Below are 12,825 nucleotides of genomic sequence, written 5' to 3' on the forward strand. Positions count from 1 at the left end.
TCACTGGCGTGACGTGGTGTCATGGAAACCTCACGTAGCAAACATTGCACTGACAATAACATGCAGCCTTGCGATGACCAATACATGCCTCATCTGAATGATAAAGCGCTGAAGACGCTCCAAGAAGGGAGATTAGAAACCTGTCTAACATTATGGTGTTACTAAAACATGTCTCTGCGTTGTGTGTTTGTGTTCTTGCCATCCATGCATGTGTTTGTAAGAGATTGAATTTTTGTAGCTGGGGGCTGCCGCCTTCCCTGGCTCCGTAGCAAACCCACGCATGCACGGCAAGAACACGAGCTCCACTCAGAAAGGTCTGAGGTTCACCTCGCTGTTGCCTCGAGCTGGATTTGAACCCCCGACCCTCATGCTGTCAGACTGCCGCTTTAATAGGAATAGCAAAGCATTTACAAAACATGATTCAGGAGGAGACGCACAACTTGATGGGATAAATGAGAAGCATCTTCCGGAAAACTAATCTCAACTATCAAGAGAAACGATGGGCATTTTAATAATGGAGGTGCTTCTTCTCTGTGATGTCGCAGGTGGAGCCGTATCTGCCCTACGAGTACACCTGCGAGGGCATGCTGGAGAGAGTCCACGCCTACATCCAACATCAGGTCAGTAGCTCTCCTCACTTCATCCACAGCAGCCGCGCATCACTCATGTCGTCATGCAGATGTCACCGTCCCTCTGCTCCATGTATGCTGTATTATACATATATTATTAATCTGCTCATTACTGACCACACCGCCGCCCCCCCACCCCCACCCCTGCTCCCCAGGAGGCGCTTTAATTACACTAATGAGTGGGGAAGGGGAGGGGCGAGGTGTCAAGACACTGAAGCAGCTGGATGAAGGATATATTTTTAGATTCCCACTGAGGATGGTGACACTTTACAAAGCTGGAACATTTCACATTTGAGTTCTGATATCCCAGAGGGGACATTAGTTTCAGTCCAGCGGCTCTAACAGTTGAACTTTTTTCCTGATGGAGATGCAGACACATGATATGGAGCCTGTAGACCCCAGGGCCCGTTCCTCTATTACAACTGAATTGTTGATGTTACTCTAGATTTCATGTGTATTGAGTAACTTCATCTGACCTACCTTCAGATTTACAAGCCTCAGCCGAGTCAAATGACATGAAGCTATCACCTCTAACTTAAACCAGCTCCACAACTAGACTCGTGTTTATCACTCCAGTTCTACTATTCTGCATGGATGTTTCCAGCATCACATAATGTCATATGCTCTCAGGTTCCTCTCAGTGTTTGTCTTAAAACCCCCTCTTTATTCCCCCCAGGATTTCTGTACCCCAGAGATGCCTTTCAACGTCTCCAGACAAGGTTCCTCTGATGGACACAGGCTCACGGGACCCATGTTTCTGCCCCTGCCCAACTCCAGCGCACTTGGCTGGGCTTTTAACATAACAGCGCCCCCTGCCTGGCCTCCTCTCAGCTCCCTGCGGCTCCTGGTATCACAGGAGGGTCAGTCCTGTTTAGAGGCCTGCAGGGCTCAAGGCTTTGTCTGTGAGCCCGCTCACTTCAGCTTCATCAACAACAAAGAAGCCCTGCGCAGGTGAGTCCGCCGAGAGTTGCGTGTGTTGCCGCCGGGCTGTTAAGTCTGTCCAAAGACTGTCAACTGGGGAAAGAAGGGAGCCAGACAGCTCAGGAGGGCCAGCATTTAGAAGGTCACCGACTGTATTCACATTCTGCAGTTTTGTCCTGGAGCTTGACTCAGAAACGTTAATTGTTATGCAACCATGGTGCGACTCTTATTCCCTGAAGAATGGCAATTATTTAAGTACACACTGGTTAATCCTCATTGGTCTTTATGGGAAAAATAGGTTATTAAGGCGATTGTTTTGATGACTGAGAGTAACATCTTAAAAATAGTTTTTTATGGAGGGTGTCAGATGAAGTGAGACAAGAAGCCCAGTGGACGATGATGTTTGCAGATGACATTGTGATCTGTGGTGAGAGCAGGGAGCAAGTTGAAGATAAGCTAGAGAGGTGGAGATTTGCCTTAGAAAGGAGAGGAATGAAGGTTAGCCGCAGTAAGACGGAATACATGTGTGAGAATGAGAGGGAGCCAAGTGGACAGGTGAAGTTACAGGATGTTGAGATAAAAAGGTAGAGGATTTTAAGTACTTAGGCTCAACTGTCCAGGGCGATGGAGAGTGTGAGAAAGAGGTGAGGAAGCGGGTGCAGGCAGGATGGAATAACTGGAGAAAAGTGTCAGGTGTGATGTGTGACAAAAGGCTGTCAGCAAGGATGAAAGGGAAAGTGTCCAAAAGGGTGGTGAGGCCAGCAATGTTGTATGGTTTGGAAACAGTGGCACTGAGGAAAAGACAGGAGGCAGAGCTGGAGGTAGCAGAGATGAAGATGCTGAGCTTCTCTCTGGGAGTGAGCAGGATGGATAGGATCAGGAAGCAGTAGATCAGAGGGGCAGCACATGTGGTGAGGTGTTTAGGAGACAAAGTCAGAGAGGCTAGATGGAGATGGTTTGGACATGTACAGAGGAGAGAGAGCCAGTACATTGGTAGATGAAGATGTTGAGGTTGGAACTGCCAGGCAGAAGGTGGAGAGGGAGGCCAAAGAGGAGGTTTATGGAGGTGGTGAAGGAGGACATGAGGTTTGTAGGTTTGAGAGAAGAGGAAGCAGAGGACAGGGTGAGATGGAGGAGGATGATCCGCTGTGGCCACCCCTGAAGGGAGAAACCAGAAGAAGAAGACCAGTGCCATTCCTTTGCTCCCACTCCCCCCTCTGTTTCCTCTTTGACCCCACTCCCCTCTTGCCTGTCACTGCTATCCTATAGGATTAGTCTGCACATATATATCCCATAATCCCTCTGCTGTGGAAATATTCCTTCCCTGACACTGTTTCTGTTTGTGTCCACAGACACTTCAGTCAGAAACAGAAAAAATAGCTTGTAGTTTCCTCCCCAGACGCCGCATGGAAATCTACTGTCTAGCAAAACAAGCCATTGAAGTCTCTTATAAACCAGTTTCCCCTCCACTTTTTTTATTTCTGAAATTCCCAATGAGCTGACTTGAGCCAAAGTCATGAGATATTTTGGATGTTTTCATGCTTCTCGGTGTGAACTGAACCTCAGGTGGTGACTTTTTCAAGCATCTCAGTAACAAAGCTATCGCCTGTGTGTGTTGCATCTAACCTCTTCATGACTGCTGGTTAGTTCATGCTGGAATACAAAATATACTTTTCTGAGCGCCATGTGCATCTGAAACAGTCCTGACATCCACCCAAAATTAATTCATGAAGTCAGTGCTCGTGCGACTGCCTTCCACCAGTTTGAGTTTGGGTGTCTTGTCTAAGTTTTGTGAGCTTTGGCCAGCCGCGGTGAAGGCGCTTATATGCTGCTGTCCCTGGAGAGTTGGTTGGCGAGTGTGTGTCTAAAGTGCCGCAGGAGGGTCAGAAACCTGACTCCAGTTCAGCTGAAGGGACATAGCTTTAATTCCTCCAGGCAAAGTAGATCCACATTTTGTACGGTGGAATTAAATCTGCTCTGTGGCAGCCCACTGACCTTCTCTTGTTTGGTTTGCATTCTATCCAAGTCAGGCCTAGTCTTCCACTGTTGTGCTTTCTGAACCCTATTGGATCATCATCAGTACCATAACAAGCTTCAAGAAAACCATATGATGCGTGGTAATAATGCGGAATAATGGAGATGTATTTAAACAAAAAAGGAGAAAAAAATTCTCTAAATCCCTGCTCTCAACATAAGGGCAATGAAATTGTCAGAAAACCTGTCTGAATATCTCAATCAGTTCTATCCATTGTTTCATTTGTTTCTCAGTGTAAACAGGCCGTGTGCTGTAGAACAGAGGCGTCATGAACCGGGCCTCCTCCCAGCTGGACGGGCCTGGACATGGGCTTATTGTCAAAGGAAAAATGGTCCCAAAACACACACATCAGTGCACTATTAATGCTGCGGTATACAGCACATACAGTTTTTCATAAATCTTGTATTTCATATTTTTTAATTCTAACTCCTTTCCACAATATTACATTTTTTTTAATTTTTTTATGAGTTTGTCCTGGTCAGATCACTGACGCAGCCTGTCGTGCTGCTCTGAGGACCTTGAATTTTACCACTTTTATCGGACTTGGAAAAGTGTTTTTGAGCCGTCTTTTATTTGTATACTCACAATAGTGTTCCTCTAATCCTTCCCTTTGTCTTCAGTTCTGTTTCTTTCTGCATAATAACAGAAGCTGTCCATGTTATGAACGTCACACTTTCCGCCCTGCTAGCCTCGCTATGCTTTAGTTGTTTGTTAATCTTTCATTATCATTCAATTTAATCTTGTCAACCTTGAATTTATGGTGAGTTTTTCTAACACCTGCTGAGACACTACCTTCCAGTGATCATAAGAATTATTATCCAACAACAGTTTCTCTCATAAACACTCTGCTTCATGTCTCAAGTCCTCACTCGCGATAGTGTTTGTGAGGTGATCTTATCGCTGAGAATCAAAGTGTTTTGTCCCTTGTTAACAGGCTGTCATCTTTGCTCTCTGCAGGCTGGATGTGCAGTGTGAGGTGGTGGACTCGGAAATCAACCACATCCTCCCGGCTTTCTCTGTTATGCGGCGAGAGTGCGGACTCCAGCGTGACCCGCTCTTGTTCAGCTGTGCCGGACGGTCCTCCAAATACAGGCGAATTTGCCCGTGCAGGGACTTCATCCGCGGCCAGGTGGCGCTATGCACCGATTGTTTATAACAATCCCGAGAGGACAAAGAGCAGGCAAATCGGATCCAAGACTTTCACTGACAGACTGCGTACCTGAAGGGAGGAGCGTGGAAACTGCATTGCATGGACTCACAGTGGCCTGGGAAAAGAGAAGGAAATGGTTTGTCTTACAGCTAGATGCATCGAGATACGCTGCATGACAGGTGCAGAAAGTGTCGCCCTCTGCAAGAGCGCCCAAAAAGCAATCTTCAGATGAACTTCAGAAGCAGCTATGTTTCGTCATCTCGTCTAAATGTCGATGCCTGGCAGGAAAATTTTGTAGAAGTCTGAGCTGCGAGTTCAGAGACTGGGATGTCACTCCATGACAGAAACGTCAGATATCTCCACTCTCGGATGGCAGCCGGGTTCAATATCCAATCTCCTCTCTGCACTCAGACAAAAGATGATGGACAAGCAGGTTATCTCACTGGCTTTTCTTCCCACCACTTCCAGTGATGGACAGAATCGTTTATCAGACCAAAGCTGAAAGTCTGAGGCGGCCTCGGACGCCGTAATCTTCTCCGGTCAGGGCGAAACAAGACGGGCCACAAAGCTGGAGCGGACAGAAATATTTTTAAATGAACTTGCTTTATAAGGATTGTCAGTAATTTGTAACTGAAGTGAACGGAATAAAAAGTCAGACAATGGATGGAACCTTTATTGTGGCGTCATTTGTCATGTTTTTCTATCTTCTTCAAGCCAGCCATTAGGGAAATATTTTACAATGATCTTGCGTCTCCGAAGGTCAGACATGTTGGTAAGAGGTGAGAGAAACTCAAGGTGCGGATCAGATTTAGATCTCACATTGAACAGCATGTCATTTTCTGATATGACTGTTTCATAATTTAGTCAGGCGGATTCACTCATGGGAAATGCAAATTGAGAAGCAACAGCCAGAGACACAAAGGTGATCTTTATCTCTCACTGCACAGAGGCAGGGTGAGGCACCTCAGGCAGCTAGTGGGCTGCATTACCTGACTGCCAGTTGCACGACTGCTCCAGTGCTAAACAACTCAGCGACACAAGGATCCAGATCATAAACAAATGTATTTGTTATTTAAGAGCCACTCGTTTAACTTGAGTCTAAACAGTGCGCAACAACACGAAGCATCTCTGTATTCTGAGTCAAAATAAATGGCATATACTCACATTGAATAACTTTCCAGACCAGTCAACCCCATGCAGGGCAGGGTGCACAAATTATTTTCACTTTAAATCCACAACACAGTAGGATAGAATGTGGTTTTAAAATGTAAAAGCTTTGAAGGTGAAGCCAGGTCAGCGAGACCAACAACAAAATTCTAGCAACCCACTCCACCATTCTCAGAGTTGTCTTTATAGGAATCTGGCAACACAATCCCCCACTTCAGTGGTGACAGCGGCAACTCTTGCCCGGTTGGCTGGAGCGGTTCAACTGAAGTCGAAATGATCCTGATTTCCGACCAATGTGTCACACGTTTCCTCTTGATTTGATCATTTCTTTGTTGTCCTCGGTGTCGAGCACGGGCGGCATCCGGAGCCAACCGATGGCGATTCAAGTATATATATATATATATATATATATATATATATATATATATATATATATATATATATATTCAACCGTCTATATTTTTACTTTCAATAAAAAAAATTGATATATATATATATATATATATATATATATATATATATATATATATATATATATATATATATATATATATATATAGATAGATATAGATATTATTTATTTATTTTATTATTTTTTTTTCTCCCACTCGGAGGCGCGATGGCGTTACGCTTGCTGTTTGTCGCACATTTACCTACCATGTATTTACACTCTAGAATCCATGTTTAGGATGAGACTCTGCATAAATTAGCTGCGCAGGTTTATCTTTACACAAGCCTGTAATTCCTGCTCGGTACAGCTAAATAAACACAGAGTCCACTGAGCACATGTGCAGCCTGTTTTCCTGGCTTCAGATGGCTGGACGTTGGAGCCATACAAAGCTAACCATCACACTACTGCTGTGCTGAAAACCTTCCAAACCTCGCTGTATCAACGGAACCATTTTTGTGAGCTCACCTTCCACTGGCACATGAATAATGGAGGAGACTAAATGAATGTAACTCTGACCTCAGTTGCTCTTCCCTGTTTCCCTCTGTTTAATGCAGATAGATCACCTGAATCATTATTCAGAATAACCAACTAGAGTAACCTTAAACCTGCAATAGCGTAGAATGTTTTCTTTTTTTTTGTCAAACATTGTTTATAAGCCGGTAGACCTTTGACTGCAGTGATGGAAGATTTAACTTCAAAAGCCTGGGTGGGTCAGCGCATCTCACAAGCTATGTAGCTTTGGTTTAATCGGGTTGTCATGACTGTTTCTCTAATGGCCTCAGCAGGTCCAGGTTTTTGTTCCAACCAAACTAGAAGACACCTTCTCACCAATCAGGTGTCATACTCAGTGACTCTCAGTCCTTGTGCTGTGTGTTCCAGCTGAGACTTCATTGGTTAAACTGTGTGTGCTTGACCAGTTGGAACAATAACCTGCACCACTCGGCCCTTTGAGGACGGTTTGACCAGCCCTGGTTTAAGTGAACAATGTAGTAGTTAAGTGTCTTTTGGTGTTTGCGTTGGATGGTTCAGATACGTGTTTTAAGGCTTTAAGCGATTTGCCTCTCCTTCTGTCTCGCAGTGACCTGCAAACATAGTTTCCTTCGAACCAGATGGTGACTTTTATCAACAGCTGCCTTTTGGATTTTGTAGAAGCCCATGTGACTTGCTTTTAAGATTCCTTTGGTGTGTGTATGTGCGCATGTGTGTGTGTGGGTACTAAGCTGCACAGCATGAGTCTAAATTTGCTCAGAATGCCTCCCAGCCATATTTTCAAACTCATCCTGCCTCAGTCGGATGGAGGAACAAGGGCAAAACTGACGGATACATTTAAGTCATGTCGAGCCAATTCATTGAAGGTTCCTGGTGGTTGGCGCTTGGAATGTGTTGTGTCGGTCATATGTTCTTTATCTGTAGGTACTGCGCAGTACACCAGAGAAGGTGTTCAACCACTGCTGGCTTAGTAAAGGCTTATTAACCAAGTTGTTGGTGATGAACTCTCTTAAGTGCCAACGCAGGCCATCTCTTCCCTCGTGTTATTTTTTCTGATGATGCGAGTCCCTCCTTAAATACCTCAGTACCCAAATGAAAGGGTGGTACTTAGCAAAGTAACTTCAACTGCTGAGGAGCGTGTTCCGGTCCGGTTCTTCACTCTTGGACCACCTCTTATCTTCGTCTCCATTGTCTTCAGCCCGGCCGTATCTCCAAAGCTGCATAAGCCGAATTATCTCTGTGGTTTTGTTCTGTCAGCTGTTTGTTAATTTTCAGTGGAGCCACATCAAAGCCAATTATTTACGGTGTTTGAACAATAATGAATCAGTGCAGAAGCTGATTGATGCACGCAGACGAATAATCAAAGTCACAAATGAGTATTAAAAATAAATGTAACGCTTAGTCCCTCTATAGTATTGACAGAGTTTATTTACCAACATGTTGACAAACTATCTGCAGATCTGTTGTTGTTGGTTTGTTTGTGTGCTATAAACCGATGAGACGACAAAGACTCTTCTGTAGTCTTCTGTGAAGCAGGTTTTTGCTGTGGCGGGAAAAGGATGAACCAAAAGCCTGGTGCTGAACTGCATGCTGGGATTTTCATATCAAGGTCAGTTGGCTCTGTTGACTGTGTCTTCAGCTCTGTATTTCATGCTAGCGTGTGCCCAGCTGTGAAGGCACCTTGAAAATAACTAAACAATAGCCGGTCATTATTTGGGATCTTTTATGTGCAAGCAAGTAGTTTCAACTTCATCGTCCTGGCAACCGGCTTCGTCGTCTGTCCACATACTTCCATGATGCTTGATTGAAATGTGCTTGTTTGGACGTCATTGCGTTTTGCTAATGTTATCAGAAACCCCTTCCATCTGGTCATGTTCTTTTGGTCGGCTTCCTGCTCCCACCGTTCTCTCCTCCTCTCTTCCAGGATTGAGGGTCTTCTTCCCGCCATACAGGTCTCACAGACACACACACCCATCATATCATCATCCACCACTCTACTTGAACGCCGGCCAGAAGATGACCAGCGTGGGTTCATTGCTTTTGCTCGCTCTGGTATGACCCTCGGTGCTGTGATAGTTTTGTGAATGACTCTTTTCCTCACTGTGGAAGTTTTTTCCCCATGTGTCAGTCTCCTTTCTGTTTCAGTGTGTCAGTGCCTGCTCTCCGTTGTTTCACTGCCACAATCATCCGGACTTATTTCCGTACCCTGGTCCCTGGTTTCTTCCCTTCCATTTGCGGTTATGGACGCTTGTTTCTTTCTCTGGATTGTTTCATTTTATTTATCGGACTCTGTCTCCCTCTGGGATTTTGTTTGCATTCATCGATATTGACATTGTTTTGTTATTCCTGCCTCTTTCTAGTGTAGAAGTTGAGTGCAATCCTGTTTGTTTCATTATTAAAACCTATTTTGTTCGCCTCCTTCCTGCTGCATTTGGTTTCCCATCTTAAAATCCTTACAAATGTTCTATATTTCATGTGGATTTGTTTACGTTTGTCTTTCACCTGAGTGGCACAGCTGCTGTGCAACCTCATCTTCACACCTCTTGTCCACGTTTTGGCACCTCCTTCACGCCACCATCTGTCTGGAGGAGCTCATTGCGGTCAATCATGTTTCAAACGTGAATTCTGTTGATGAGATATATGTAAGGCAATAATTTTGGATGGAAAAAAAAGTGACATTTTGGGTGGACATGCGTAGCTTTGCTGAGGTATGAGCTCTTGAGTGTCTTTGTAACCACGCAAAAGACCGATAGTGAGGAACAGGGGCCACACACAAGGACCCCACCCACGAAAATGAGGCACTGATCCAGAAGCTTGTGCTCCAAGCCAGAAATCTCTTGTGATCACGTGATAAAGCAAAGTGGAAGCATCTCAGCACGTGCACAGGATGATGGCAGTTGTAGTGATGGGAACACGCTGCTTGTGGAACTGTATTTACTGTCGTCAACGCCCGCCACACCCACTTGGTTTCCCTGTTTCTCCGTTGCTTCGTGATTGGCTACATTCACTTCCATGTCCAAGTCTGTAGCAGCCAGCTCTCCCCACACTCATGAAGATTTTTGTTCGTATATGTTGAACATGGTTAACATTTACGATTGTCTGCCCTTTTCAGAGCTGTTTGGGAGGGAGTAAAATGGAGACCAAATCAGATCCATTATGGTTCTGTGTTGTCCACCCTCCTCCACTAGTCACAGGTTTGAGTCCCACCTTGCCATCTGTGTGAGGAGTTCTACCGTGACAATAGAATGACGTGAATGTGGCTCTGCCTGTGACGCACATGACCATTGTGGCCCTGACAATGAGCACAGCCGGTGATCTTCCTCATTTAATCTGGTGGGAGACGTGGATCTGCCTGTGCTTCCTTAGTCCTGCAAGCTGCTGTTACTCACCATCCGACTGTGAGTGAAAGGATGTCAGCTTTTATCCCATCGGGACACGCACTTCTTCGCCTTTCGCCCAAGCATTGCTAAATTTCAACATGTGTCAGTGACCCTCTCTGTGTTGAGCTGTTTTCACCAAGTTCAAAAAGTAATACACAGTTAGAATTAGAGGGAATAAACTGCAGCTTCATGGAAAACAAAACAGGAATATATTGTTGTTGTTGTTATTGAGTGTTAAATCAAATTACGGGCTTCACTATATAACATGAGGAAGTTAGAAGGCGAAGTGAGGATCACAGAATCCTCATCATTTATTCATAGATAATTGGGTGACTACTCCAGAGCATCAGTGTGAGGCCAAATAAATAAACCTGCTTATACATAAAAATGCTGCTTAAATATTTAATCAATGACAGATGCCTCGAGTGGGTCAAAGCCAGAGCCCCATCTTTCTGCAGTCCCCACCTCCCTCTGCATATTTCTCCAAGAAGGTGTTGTATGAAAGCTGAATAGCAATGAAGTGTTTTCAGGAGCTACTTGGTTGTTGTAAGTACTTCTCCTTCCAGTCTTTGCTCTTAGTGCTTACACAGTGGAAAGATCAGGTGCAATTGTAGCGGCCAAAAACCGAAATGGTCGACCTGCCCCTCACATGCGGCACAACAAATCTGAGAGATGTTGAATCACCAATCATTCAGGCGCGATTTCCGCCTCACATTTTCCATTTATATAGACGTATTTACTGGAGAGGAAAGAATGCAGAACTATTTCCACCTCAGAGTAATAGCCTGCCATGGGAAGTCGTGTTGTGTCTGCAGGAAGTCGGACATGTTATGAAAACCTAATGATGAAAAGCAGAACAGCAAGGATGAACTGAGTATGTTTGAGTGAAAGAACCCAATCCACTAAGCTACTTAAGGAGTATAGTCTGAGCTAAGACTCTGTTTGACTCACAATAGACTCTGTCTGTATAGCACGCACAACTGCTGATTTAAGGATAGCCAGTCACAAAAAGAGTAGTATTTGGATGTAATATGCGGAGCGGCGATAAAAGAAAGTTAAAAGGACGGGAAGCGTCTCAGCAGGTGGAGAGCCCGGCCTTCTGCTTCCTTCGCCTCCTGTGAATCCTCAGCAGGTGGTTCTGAAAATGAAGAGGAGTCTTCGTGGAAGGATGGAAGGAAGATGACTTTTAACATTCGCAGCTTGGTTTCTGACGTATATATTACCCCTGCAGGATTTCATTCTGGATATTGCTTACAGAAAATTGCAGTGTTTCGTAGCGATGACAGTAGAGCTCGTGGCACATGAATCTGTCAGCGTCCTCCTCAACACTGACCACTTCTCGCAGGCCACTTTTTGCACGTCTCAAGTCAAGTCTCCAGTCCCATAATTGGACTAAGCCTTTTCTAATTTAGATGTTTTTCTGTACATTCTGTTCTTGAATCTACATTTTCTTGCACATTGTTTCTAAGCTCTTTTGTATAGCGTTTGCACTTTATAATATTATTTCTTTTTCATTTTATTGTGATATGTTGTGTACAGAACATGTTACGAACAGAATTTCCCTTGGGATTAATAAAGTTTTCTGATTCTGACTGTGATATCTAAGGCTGCCAAAGCATGTGCTCTGTCATAATCTTTTTTCCCACTACCTTGCGTCACTGTTTTGACTGTCTCCGCCACACTGCGGCTTCTGGTCTGAACCATACCTCCCCTTTTCCCCTTCCTGGGAACCGTTTTCACTCTATTTACGCCAAAACATTCACAGAAAAACATCCACAAATGTTGCTGAGATTGAAGCTACAGATGTTCGCCATCTGCTTGTGTGAAGTCGTAACTCCGTGAGGCGTCATATTCGCAGCTTGCCTTGTTTAAACACTAAAGGATTTTGTTGCACCTGTCCAGACTTGATACTCGACTCAGACTGGACTTTCTATGTTGCCATGCACTCCTCCTTCCCATCTGACACCCATCGTAAAGGGTTGCATGCGCATGTCGAATTCAGCCTCCTCAAAACCCGTCTACATAGGTCAGTGCAACATTAGCTTCAGCACCTGCAAACTTATAAACACAAGCTTTACATTATATTTGTAAGCAAACGATGGCCACTGTAGGTTGACTGGTGTTAGCTCAATATTTTCAGGAGGTCATACTAGCAGTTGGCTGGTTTCTACCATAGCAATGTTAAAGAAATGTTAACTTTAAAGAAGCCTGGAACCTGAGGACATCTCCCCAGTCAATTTTGTCATAGAAGATAACAGAGGCCTGAAACAGAAATAGATGGGCATATCCGGCACATATTGACAGCCAGTCTGTTCAGTGCACAAGCAGCAGATATCGGTCAAACACGACAGGGACTCGTTCGAAATGGTGATATAAAAAAATTATTTAAAAAAAAGAGGTAACAACAGCGCCCAGCAGTCATCATCATCATTGTCGCTTGACAGATGAGATGAAGAGTCTTTCCAGTGGATCAGATAAACATCTGCAAATGTATCTCATTTGATATGGCCGCTCTCTAGCGACATCACAATATATGATACACATGATCACATACAAAGATACAGAAGTGAAGTTAGTCCCATCCCAAACTGAGGTCATTTCTC

General features: G+C 44.4%; 1 protein-coding gene across 1 annotated transcript in view; it reads left to right on the forward strand.

Annotated features, from left to right (window-relative positions):
- The window catches only part of LOC128754458 (alpha-1,6-mannosylglycoprotein 6-beta-N-acetylglucosaminyltransferase B-like), a 99,088-nt gene extending 93,693 nt beyond the window's left edge, over positions 1 to 5,395 (forward strand). The window contains exons 15-17 of the mRNA XM_053857084.1: positions 546 to 620; positions 1,306 to 1,580; positions 4,543 to 5,395. Coding sequence (XP_053713059.1) covers positions 546 to 620; positions 1,306 to 1,580; positions 4,543 to 4,741 — 549 coding nt within the window. The 3' untranslated portion in view covers positions 4,742 to 5,395. The remainder of the gene's footprint in view (positions 1 to 545; positions 621 to 1,305; positions 1,581 to 4,542) is intronic.
- Positions 5,396 to 12,825: the final 7,430 nt, after the last annotated feature.

Source organism: Synchiropus splendidus, chromosome 2 (genome assembly GCF_027744825.2).
Source record: "Synchiropus splendidus isolate RoL2022-P1 chromosome 2, RoL_Sspl_1.0, whole genome shotgun sequence".
NCBI lineage: Eukaryota > Metazoa > Chordata > Actinopteri > Syngnathiformes > Callionymidae > Synchiropus > Synchiropus splendidus.